General features: G+C 36.2%; 1 protein-coding gene across 5 annotated transcripts; it reads right to left on the reverse strand.

Moving 5' to 3' along the window:
* Positions 1–8,393: 8,393 nt before the first annotated feature.
* On the reverse strand, positions 8,394–11,767 carry LOC107873168 (F-box/kelch-repeat protein At3g23880). 5 transcript variants are annotated; one of them, XM_016719913.2, is made up of 4 exons: positions 11,090–11,756; positions 9,959–11,012; positions 9,239–9,407; positions 8,394–9,128 (listed from the first exon to the last, which is right to left on the reverse strand). In XM_016719913.2, the coding sequence occupies exons 1-2, from the start codon at positions 11,105–11,107 to the stop codon at positions 10,266–10,268; spliced, it is 765 nt and encodes a 254-aa protein (XP_016575399.1). In that variant the 5' UTR covers positions 11,108–11,756; the 3' UTR covers positions 8,394–9,128; positions 9,239–9,407; positions 9,959–10,265. The 5 variants fall into 5 exon arrangements, 3 of the variants coding, with proteins under 3 accessions (XP_016575399.1, XP_016575397.1, XP_016575398.1); XR_007057156.1 differs by having other exon boundaries at positions 9,959–11,767; XR_007057155.1 differs by having other exon boundaries at positions 9,239–9,410; positions 9,959–11,759.
* Positions 11,768–12,043: the final 276 nt, after the last annotated feature.

Here is a 12,043-nt window from a genome sequence, read left to right on the forward strand (position 1 = left end):
TGTTGTTTTCTCGGATGGAAAGAATTGAATATGGAACTTTTGAGCTATATTACATGACCTAAACTCGGACCTAGTCATAATGGGCATCTCGAGACCAACAAGAACCAAAGATCGCCCTATTAACCTAACCCAACCATCACATCATTCCACAAGTATCAAATGAACTCCGAAGATATAACAAGATAGAGAAAACAAGACTAATAATCATAACTTAATAAGTGTCTAATGAATTCATTAATGTCACATACTAATCCTATATACCTAAGTCCACAGTCATCCATAAAGCCTCTATAAATCTAATATCTTTAATATATCGAGATATGCCCCCGATAATAGCCAAAACCAAGTCTAAAACAAGTCTGTAACATAAGATAAAAATACCATAAAATGTGTGCCTTCCAAAGTATGGAAGCTCACCACTTCACCATCAACACATGAACTGCTTGAACCCATGGTCACTACGCAGAAAGAGAAGAAGAAGCTCTAGCCCCTGTATCATATGGGGATACGGAGTTCGAAGATAGTTAGCAGTTGGAGCGCTAGCATGTGACTCAAGGATAAGGATAAAATATTATCATTATTCAAAAACCAAGTCAGACTATCATATGCAACCATATCTATATACATAGGCATATATGTATATATATATATATATATATATCAAGTGTCGAAAAAGGGAACAAGGCCTTAACATGCATTTCAAAACACCCAATTATGATACATGAGGTGGGGGACTCTAACCTCCCAGTTGCGTGGGTTAGGAAGTTTGAACTTCCCAGTTATTTTGAGCAAGAGGACTCTGTCATCAAGCTGTCTTATTAAGAAAGTGGACTCTTACAACAAGCCGTTTCATTAGGCAAGTGGACTCTAACCATAAGATATCCTTTTAAGCAAGTAGACTCTAACGACAAGCCATCGTGTCCATTACTAATCAACATTGGGACTCTAACCCTTTTTCTATGTATTCATATCCACTCAGTTCAACATTTAAGAACTCTAACCCGTATAGCCATCAAGGCTACAATTCAGCACCATACATGACCACAAGGACTTTATGAACTATTAATCAACCAATCACTTTAATAGGCCAATGCCTTAGTTCTAATTACTATTCAATTAAAATTTTGGTCATCAATATATTTACCGAACCATTCATTCCTCATTAGCATCCTCACACCAAGATTTAGTTCAAGCACAATTCAATTTCCTGTTTAGGGATTCAAACCCTTTTAACCAACCAAACCACCAAGGTTACCAATTAACTCATTGCATGGCTAATAAGGCCTTTAAAAAATAATTCAGCAATTATTCTTGCTTATAAAGACATTTTCTTAGTTCATAACACTATTGACATGCGACTAATTATTTTTTTTAGATATTTTCACAAACACCTTGAGGGCATACCTTTACCATGACCAAAACTAAAGTGAAAACCATCAAGATTAGGGTTATTCATGACCCATTTATTAGACTATAATCAACAAGAATCCACATATGTAAACCATTACCAAAACCATGTATAAACACAAGTTAAACCAAGAGTAAGCATCATTCAACCATATGCAACAAAACCCTCAATTTTTGGTTTTCAAACCACCATTTAAGAATCATAATATTACTATAAAAATATGATATTTGATAAATAATAATGAGGGGAGAGTTACATGCCTTAAACACAAAGATTTAGGGAGATATTCTTGGTCTTCAAGCCCCTAGATGGCCTTCTTGATGAACCCTAGCCCCAATCTTGTTAAAGAAGTCTTTGGAGAGTGTTTTGGAATGTTTTGATCTTGTCCAAGTGAAGAATGAAGGTCCAAACAATGTTATAAGTTGTACATAATAAGGTTTAGGGGTGGAAAATATCTAAAATGTCCTCAGCTTAAAAGCTGAAAAACATACGTAGGAGGGTACAACTCACCCCCTTGAATCGTATCCTAGGGTACGAGTGGTACCGTTACTCGTAACCTAAACTTCCCCTTAGACCCCATACTGATCAACATATGACCAATCATGACCAAGTCGTATCTTAATATATGAGTAGTACCCATTTTAGTCATACCTTGCTTAGAATCATCTAGACCATACTTAAGACACCATACGGCTTGGCAACATACCACTCATACACTATCATACGATTGTTATGATACTTAGTTGTACCTAGGAAAGAAACCAATCTAATTATATTGCCCAACATACAAGAGAGGGGCCCTAACCCATACCCAAACATATGAGTAGTACCTTCTAGTCGTATGTTGTCCAGAATCTCCAACTAGGTAAATATTCTAAGGGACCAAATCTAAGGTGTTTCACCAGATCATCCCAGGAAGTGATGGATTTTGGTAGTTTATCATTTAACCACCTTTTTGCTTCCCCCAATAGAGAAAAAGGAAAGGGAAATTCAGCATGACGTAATCGGTAGATACCCAATAGGAATGTAGGTATCATTGATCCCAAGGAAGTTTTGTATATGTTGTTGTGGGCCCTCATGAGATAAACTTGTAAACTTCCCACTCGTGTGCAAGAGTTGCTCCATATTCTGCTTCATTTCAAACCGACCACCGACAGTTGGCTTGCGAATACTATTAGTAGCATTGTTCGTAAGTAAGATCACCACTTCACAAATGGGTCTAGCTTCTGTTCTGTTTGCAGGAGCAGCTGAAGCCACCGAAGTTGGAGCGGATGGAGTAATAGGAACAGGATTCATCCAATCTCCCATTTGAACTTGCTGAATTGGGTATTGAAGTGTTCCCGCCCTTCGCCTTTGATAAAATATCCATTCAGGTTCCGAATAAGGCTCAACAAATTCTTTTTCTCTCGCCAGTCCAATATGTTGATTTTTCTGCAAAAGTCAGACACTAAAATCAAGTTGTTACCACTTAAATTTATTATCAAAAGCAAAAATTTAAAAAATTACTTATTATTTGAGTCCCCGACAATAGTGCCAAATAACTTTTTGCGGTCTATCACACACGTGATCGTACAAGTAATATAGTGACTTAAAAGAATCAGATGTCAAACCTACGAGGACTACTTAATTAGAAATTTACTTAATTTAAGTTTCAATAATATTTATATTTAAGTGATTCATAGTATCAAAGTGGTTGTAACAATTTTGTAAATAATTAACTAATAAATAAATAACAAAGTGTGTCAATGGCAACATAAATAAGGTCGTACACAATACAAGCGAGAATTCCAGGGTTGAGGCACTCTTAACAATCTTATAAATTTCCATCCTTATAGTGGTTGTGTTGATTGTCAGATTGTTGATTCGAAGGATTTAGATTATGATCATGGTCTTTCGAACGTCTAATCTTCTACCTAAAAGGACATTGCAGCTACATCGTGGAGCGGGGATGTAATAATTCACGTAGATGCATTAAGCTATCTTTTTGCATTTGAACCAAACAAGGCTACTAGATATATTCCTATCCTAGCCGCTACTTCAAATCATTTGTTCTATAGAGGAATAAGACCTTGCTTCTTAGACTCTTCTATCTATCCTAATGGTTCTCCTTTCGGGTTCACAAAATGATTGTGGATGTATTTTAATGGTGGTCATTCATCAGAATTGTAAAAAAAAAAAGAATAAGAACAACTCATGCGATAAATCAATATTAACCACTCTAAGAATATCAAAATATAATTATGTGTTCAGCCTCAAACCTAGAATAAGGATGTTTAGCCACTTATGTTCGGAATTAACATCAAATAAATATAATTAATCATACCAAAATCAATGTTGAAAAATGAAAAATGAAAGAGCCCTAATAAAACTCTTGTAAGTGTTTTTGCCCTAGCTATCTGTATGCCAAAACTCCTCCCAAGTTGTATTAAGTGTCCCTTTCATAGTAGGGCTTGATGCACGAAAATAAACCTTCACCATGTCACGGACCTTATCGCATAGACTAAGGTCCGTGACATACCAGTATTGCGGATGCATACTGGAAATTGTCATCCGAAATTTACCAGCCTCCGTGCCACGGAGATTATCGCGGACACCAAGGTCCGTGGCACGGGGCTATCGTGGACCTTCACTGGAATTTGCCAACTGATTTTAATTCATTGTGCCACGGAGCCTAATGCAGAGGCTATGGTCCGTGGCACGGAGGCTTGTCATTTTCTTCCTTTCCAGTTCCTTGCATATTTTCTTGCTTTCATACTTTGTTCCATGCTTTCCGAACCTTTTTAGAGTGTCTTCATGCTCAGCATGTAACTCCAAATGCTTCCATGATCCAATAGCTCCATTAATGCATCAAAGCACGTACAATTGCACCACGATCAAGCCCTACAACACTAATCATGCCCATTAGCTCGAGAATATGATTTTAGCTCAAACACAACACAGTTTACAAGTACAAATATGGGTAAATATTGGCACTTGGACGTATAAATACATCCAAGATCAAAGGAAACACAGATATGTCAAGCTTTTGCTACAATAATACATTTACTGTGTTATCCATTTGCTGCCTATTCCTGCCTTTTCAAGCTTCAGCATGTTATTGAAGAATGGACATCACTTTCCGTTTCTCTTAGTCGAGCATCTGAAAATGGTCATCCTACTATTTTTGAGGACCTGTTCTCAATGCGTTCTTCATATTTCAATGAAGCATGACCAATGGTGATCCTGTCCCGGAACCTCAGTCAAGCGTAAACGGTCAGGATATCAATGTTCTTTTATTGTTCAGAGAAGCCATGATATGTGTCGAAGGACAAGCTTCTTTGATAGCAAAATCTGAAGCTAAAGAGAGTGAAAGTTGGAGATCCAACAATATCAGAAGCGGCTTGGAATTTGCTTCCGGGTAAGCAACTAAATTTTGCAAAATTTCCACTTGAGCAGTTACCTATCTTACTCTTGAGATCAATCGGTGGTGTAGAATATTTAATACAAAAGCAAAAGCCTCCTGACAAGTCAAAAATATTGAATCGTTTTATTGAAATTTAAGTAAAGGTTGGATCAACAACATGCCATTTACTTTTTCATCTATATCATTCTGGTCCTATTTTGGAATTGCTGTTTGATTAATAACATTAGCACTTGAAATTTCATAAGAAGTGCGCTGCTGCAATTGTAAGCTCTACAGGTAGAATGATTTGGTTGAAGTACGGAAATGCTTCATAAAGGATATTTGGAGTTTTCACAACCTTATTTTGATTGGAAATTCTAGTTGCCTTTGCCTTCATCAATATGTTGAAGTAAATGACCAAGGGTCTTTTTTTTTTTCCCATTGCTCGTTTTCTTCTTTAAGTCAACAACATTGTAATATGTCTGAAATAAAGTTTGTTAATATGGCGTCCTTAGTAATTGTCACTGACGTAAGAATAAAATATATTGAAAGTCTTCCAGTGATATGAAGAGCATTTGTCCTGTATCAAGTATCATATTCCTTAAAAGAGTTTGTTGCCGATCAATTGACTTGATAAATGAAACAGTTGAAAATAGATAGGAGATCGAAATTTGCCTGCATTTATTCCGGGTTTGATTTGTTTGAAAATTCGAATAAACTGAGTAAGCTTACATGAGCTTTACTCGGCATGTACTTCTTGTCTCTACATGTTTCTTATATGTTCATTGCTTCTGCAGCCACGTGAAGGTATCTAGGACAAACAATGAAACTAATGCATCAACCAGCCTCATCGAGAAAAGGTACCTTCCTATTTACTAGTTTCTTGAAATGGTGTATCGCATTCTGCTAACTGAGAGTCAGGCAGCTATCATCAATGGTTCACTTCATTGGCTGCTTGCACTTGCAGAAGGATATAACATTATTCATTGAGGTTTGTACTTTAACGACTCTTTTCTGTTAGCTACAGCTATGGTGCCATTAAATCATAATCTTGAGGTAGAAAATATGTATGAACTATATTAGTTTAACCAAATGCTAATATGTTATTCTCGTATTGTAAAGAGCTTGCCATGTCTTTTCCTCTTCTCCCTTTCTAAGGTTGTCAAATCGGTACCATGCATCATCGTAATGTTCTAATTATCTCTCCGATATGTGTGCACTTTACCGTCGGATGATCAGCAGTATAAAGCCATCTCTTAAATTGTTTTTGTTTCTTCCTTTTCTCTTTAATTCTATTCCACTTTCTGTCATCAGATCATGACCAGGACACTGCTTCAGTGACCATCACATTTTGAAGCTCAACACAGTAACTTCAAATATCAACTTCAACAGTTATGGATTCAAACACTGAACTGTTTGCAGAAAACATGACCAACAATAGAATTTGATTCCTCTTAAGTTCCTGGAGCCTCTTCTTGAGAAAACTCGTGATCATCCAGATCTCATCATTTTCAACTCAACTGTTAACTTCTGGAATTCTATGTTCGGAGAGCAGACTAAATTGGACTATCCTCAAAGCTTACTTCCAGTCCTGGACAAGCTGTCAAGGAGGGGAAAAATAAAACTCGGAAAAAACTGCCCGTTTGCCAATAATAAAGACAGTTCCAATGTAGATGAAATTACTGTTCCAAATAGATTCAAGGTTCCAACAACACTGCATAGGTGCAAAACACAAGTTGAACTCATGGGTAATGTAGCAAAGAGTTTGGAGAGAAAAATCAAAATGAAGACACATTTAGCTGACTGAGCGTCAAAAAGAAGTGAGGAGGGAAAATCATATTGCTATGGTATGTTAAATGTTCTCTATTCCCGACTTGCTAGTTTCCCTAATGTAACATATTTTTAGTTTTAATCGGACGAGAATGGTTCTGATAACTGTGTCATACTAAATGGTATGACACATTAGCATATACCTCTTCCCAAACAAAGGGAAAGAGCGTGTATGCTAAACCAGATGTATAATCTTCTGTAGCTTCAATGTGAAATATGATCCAGTTGAAAATGTTAGCCTTTTTCTCGTAAGTAGAACTCAAATCAATTTTATTTATTTATTTATTTGATTGCTCATATGATGTATTTCATGTGCTATTTTAACCAAAACCTTCAGAATTGTAGAGATACACCTTAAAAGATTTTCCAAACTAATTTCGATTTCTGACAAAATTCTTGACGGATATTTTCTTGCAGCAGATTAATCAACAGCAACGTATTGCAGGCTACATGGTGACCGGTGTCTAATAATTCTCTTTTGAGTAGACTGGGTGGCCCTGTATTGCGCCCTTTCATGATTTATATGCTTCTAGGTATTAATTAATACAACATTCCTAACATGATATTTCATGAAATTGTGCAGCATGTGTGATGGTTCTTTCTCTGTGGTGCTTTGGTCTGATGAGATGAGCTGACTAACATCACATCCAAATCTTAATTGGAAAGGAGATAAAAGGGTCTTCTTGTTTCAAACCTCTTTAACTAGAGTAGAAACCATGTGGTGCACCATTCATGGAAACCGAGAACTTCACTTGTGAATATAAAAGCTAATCCAGTTGAAGTTCATTTGATATTGGTGTCCCTTTGTCTCAATAAATGTAGCTTGAATTTTCCATCATGATCCAAATGCTTTCTCGATTTCCAATTTGCAAGAATTTCAGGTTTTCAGTTTTCATCCTTTTAGTCCAAACATTTGTTAGCTATCATGGTGCATCAGTGATATCTCTGCCACTAAAACAAAGCTATGTGAGAAATGTTGATCAGCTTAGGTAGTTGTTCTATTTGCGGCTATATCTTTAGTTCACCATAAAGATCGTAACAATCTCTTATAATAGTTCTATAGGAAGGAATTCGAAACAAAGGTTGACTTGATACATTAACTTTTTGAAGTCATCCTTTTCTGCGAAGCCGAATGACAGTTCATCCACAATTATCATCTCAACTAAAGCCCTCCTAACAACTTCTTGATCAAATTATTTTATAAAAGTGTCCTCAAATATACAGTTTTCTAACCGCAAGGCCAAAGAAGCTCTCCTTCCCTCCTTAATTTCCCGCTCAAATCCACTCCACCATAACCACAACTTGTCCAACTGGGGCAGAAGCTTTGAATTTCTCTTGCAAATGGAGCAAATACAATCTCTTTTATCATCCAACAAATTGTTGGCGTACTCAACATTGCTTCATATCCAACAACAATCCTACAACGATCCTTCTCACGTACGATTGCTCTCTGATTCATCTTCTATCATTTTATCCTTAGCATCAATTTCTTATTCTTCAATCATTTTCTAAGACCTAATACTAAACCTGAATTGATACGGGTGGTGTGATAAAATAGCCATGTCAATCACTGTTTTATTGATCAGCATGTCAACTCCAAATATGACAATAGTGAACGAAAGAAGGTATTTATTTATGAACTCACGATCAAATCAATTTAGGTCCTGGAGATGTAGAATAGCTCCAAGTGGAGTTTGAAATAGTTACTGTAGCAATATATCAACAGAATGCAAGCATTTGAAGAATATTAAATCTTGACAGAAGAATCAGATATAAAATAGGCATAAGCTTTCTTATTTTAGTTTACACAACAATGAGCGTATTTTTATATACTGGAGTTCTAAATTAATAGAGAAAGAGTACATGCATAGAAAATAACATTCTATTTAGAAAAAGAGACAAGTCCTAGTCAGCGAGGATTGTCATGACCAGATACCCCCATTGCAAACTCAAGGTGACTCATGCACCTTGAGTTTGTCATGCAAAAACTGAAAACAAGTCTCTGAAAGAAGCTCAGTGAATACATCTACCACTTGATCCTTACACAAGAAACAGAATAGCAAAATCACGTCGCACAAATTTATTCTGAACAAAATGAAAGTCAATTTGAATGTGTAGTGCAAGAGTGAAACACGGGATTGATGGAGAGAGATAGGGAGCATCAATATTATCACACCATAAGATGGGAGCTCAAGATAGAAGGGAATACGCTTAACCACAACCCAATGGTCCAAAGAGGGACTAGGCATGGATTGGCAAATCTTTATTGACCGTAAAGGAGATAGATGTCCTGGTGAGTCAATATCAAGTACTATAATGGCCCAACAATATGTCGATACAAGCTGGCATCGTCAAAGGGCGAGTCATCACCTTTATAAAGTTTCAGATTGGTTTCCATAGGTGAAGCGATCGAGTGGCTTGCAAGTAAGCAAACCTGCCTTGGACAGAATGTTGCGAATACATATATTGGTGTTGAGAAAGTCAAATCCCATCAAGCGAGCAACAAACCTGCACCCCAAGAAAATAGTGAGGCGGCCCGATCTCACAACTTGCAAAGGAGCTCTAACTTGAGAATCTATTCATTTTGTAAATAGATAATGAATGTCGTCCGCGCTTACTGTGAAATACTTAAAACTAGTTCCTCTTTGGGTTTGCAACACTTTTACCACCAAATATGAAGAGGAGACCACAAAGCAGAGGTTTGGAATTGGCAAAGAAACATTGCCTATTTAGCCTCAATACATTATCTTTGTTTATCACACAGCTAGCATAGGTGAATGAGTGTACCTGCTAAACAAGAAGGTTGGAAGAATAATAAGATGAATGGGAACAAATAGAGAAGGTTTTCAGACACAATATAGTGTAGCTTTCTGAGAGGAAACATAACTTTCTTTATTGATCAATCAACCCAGGAATTCTCTGAAGAATAAACAGTGCATTACTAGTAGCAATTACTCTATACGATTTTCTGCAAGCAATAATAGGTCAAAAGATAGGGATCCAAGTAATTGCCACTTTTTGAGTACATGAAACAAGTAACCTGATGACTTTGCGGAATACATTTCAGGACCAAAAGATTGCGAGCAATAGACAAACTCATTAGAATTGAAAGTTGATGCCTGATCTTTGAAAAAATAAAAAGACCTCTCACCTATACATAAGCAAATATTAAATAAGAGCAATAGATAAACTTAATTAGAATAAGATGTTACATGATTCTCAAAAGAAATCGTCAGAATCATACATAAGCAAATATTAAATAGTAAGTAATTTTGGAGAGATCAAGCTCTTTGTATAAAAAATTGTTTTATCAGTTTCAGGCCAAAGTTCAAATATACCTCTTTTGGATGTCCAATACAGAGAAGTACTGGATGCAGACTGTATGAAGCGTAGTAGCACATCATCATCCGCAAACATATATTGTGGTGCGACTGAAATAAGACCTTTGATATCTCTTATTTCATGCAATTGAATCCAAGATTCTTTGACACCATAGTCTTTCATTGCCCATAACTTAAAAGTGGATGGCCACCCATAATACTTGGGCATAATATAATAGCAAAGCATTCCTCTCAACACTGAAACGCCATAGTTGTGAGTATAAACAACATGGCCAAGTGCATACGTGTGCATACTGTACATCTGCTATAGCAGCGGTATTTCTCCATACACCTCATTTGAAATATTAAATGAAATGATAGTATGATAGGCTGACCTACCAACCCAATGAAATGCTCCATGTATAAATGTCAAAGAGTACATGCCATAATTCAAATGATCCGACACACGATGCATGCCAGTAGGATATTTACCAATTTTTCTCCAGGAACCAGTTTTTAAAGGAAAAATTTCAACGGATACTTCCTTCAAAGAATCTTCACCATTCACGTCTGCCGCAAGGATCTTATAGTCATCACTAGTTGCATCATATCCCAATCCAAATACCAAATCGCTCAGTGCATTTTCTCGAGACGGAAGTAGTATTGATTCTCTTGTGGAAGGGTTCCAAAGCAAAAGGTGAGGGGCGTTAGTACGTTGATCAGATGTATCAATAGTTGAGATAAGAACCAATCCATCATAACAGCAGCGTATTATCCAAGCTGGTCTGCAGTTAGGAGGCCAGTAAAGTGATTGTTCATCCTCAATCACTTGAACGGACGACGATGAAAAAGAATACCGAGTGAACTCAAGTTTTGTTATAGTGGGTCGTCGGATAGTAAGAAGTTTTTGGGAATTAAGGTCACTCTTGGAGCGACTAAGATGCTTCATAACAAAATAACGAGCAGATATTAATGCGTTCCAAGATGGTGAAACACATTTAAATCGTTGAAGAGAGCGCACGGGTAACCTGCTGAGGATATCCATAAGTATCTCCTCTGGGAAGTGAATTCCCTATCATACAAAGGCAAATAAGTGCTTGAATCTTCAAACAACAGTTTAAATAAATGGTAGTAATACCTTGAACTCACCTCTTGACCAATGTCCATCGCCTCTGTACTGCCATTCTCACCAGAAATTGTTTTAATTAATTATAGAAACGCTTTATTGGGAGTTGGAGTATGATTTATGTATTACTCCTCCGTCGCAATTTATGTGTCAAACAAATCTAACTTTTGACCATAATATCTTTATATATCTTTTAAATCTTTTGAATTGTCAATTATTATTATAACTTAAAGTACTTTTAAAGTACTTTTTATCTAGTTTTCAAATATACAAAAACTTGAGCCGAAATTTTCGATCAAACTTAAAATTGTACTCACGGAAAGCGAAGTGATACATAGGAGTATGTGTTAGGGTATCCAAGTGCAATAAATAGTATGAACAAAGAAAAAGAATACCTTTGGGAATATGAAGAATAGGAGGTACTGATTTCTTTTTCTTCAGCTGGACCCATCCGGAAAGAACAAACAAATCTCCATTAGCCCTTTTTTTTGTTGTACTTGAACTGGATTCCTTATTCGCTTCTTCCTTTTGATTGTTTGGTAACACTAATTTCCACTGCTTCTTTTCTGTCATTATCTTTCGATTGAAAACACTTTTACCTTTGACCATCAGCAAATTTTGCTTTGCTAGGGTTCTGGATTCCCCTTCTATCTACTTTGAACTTGCTATATAGGCCAGGCCGGTTCGGGTAATAACTCTTTACATTGTGGCCATCTAATTTTTCTTTTATACCGGTTTGGCATGATGTTTGATTATTTAAAATTAAATAATTTTATTTATTGTGTAAATTTTTAATGAAGTATAATTGTTTAAATTGTTTTTCAAACATTCTTCACACTTTAATATTATTGTAAATATAAACATATTTTTTAGTGTAAGCACTTATATATTTTACATCATCACTACGGTTGTTTTACCCCTCCCCGTAGTTGCATTATGATATTTTTTGGGTATGGGAGTGATTGACATGATTTTTA

Source organism: Capsicum annuum, chromosome 6, assembly GCF_002878395.1.
Source record: "Capsicum annuum cultivar UCD-10X-F1 chromosome 6, UCD10Xv1.1, whole genome shotgun sequence".
In the NCBI taxonomy this organism is placed as follows: domain Eukaryota; kingdom Viridiplantae; phylum Streptophyta; class Magnoliopsida; order Solanales; family Solanaceae; genus Capsicum; species Capsicum annuum.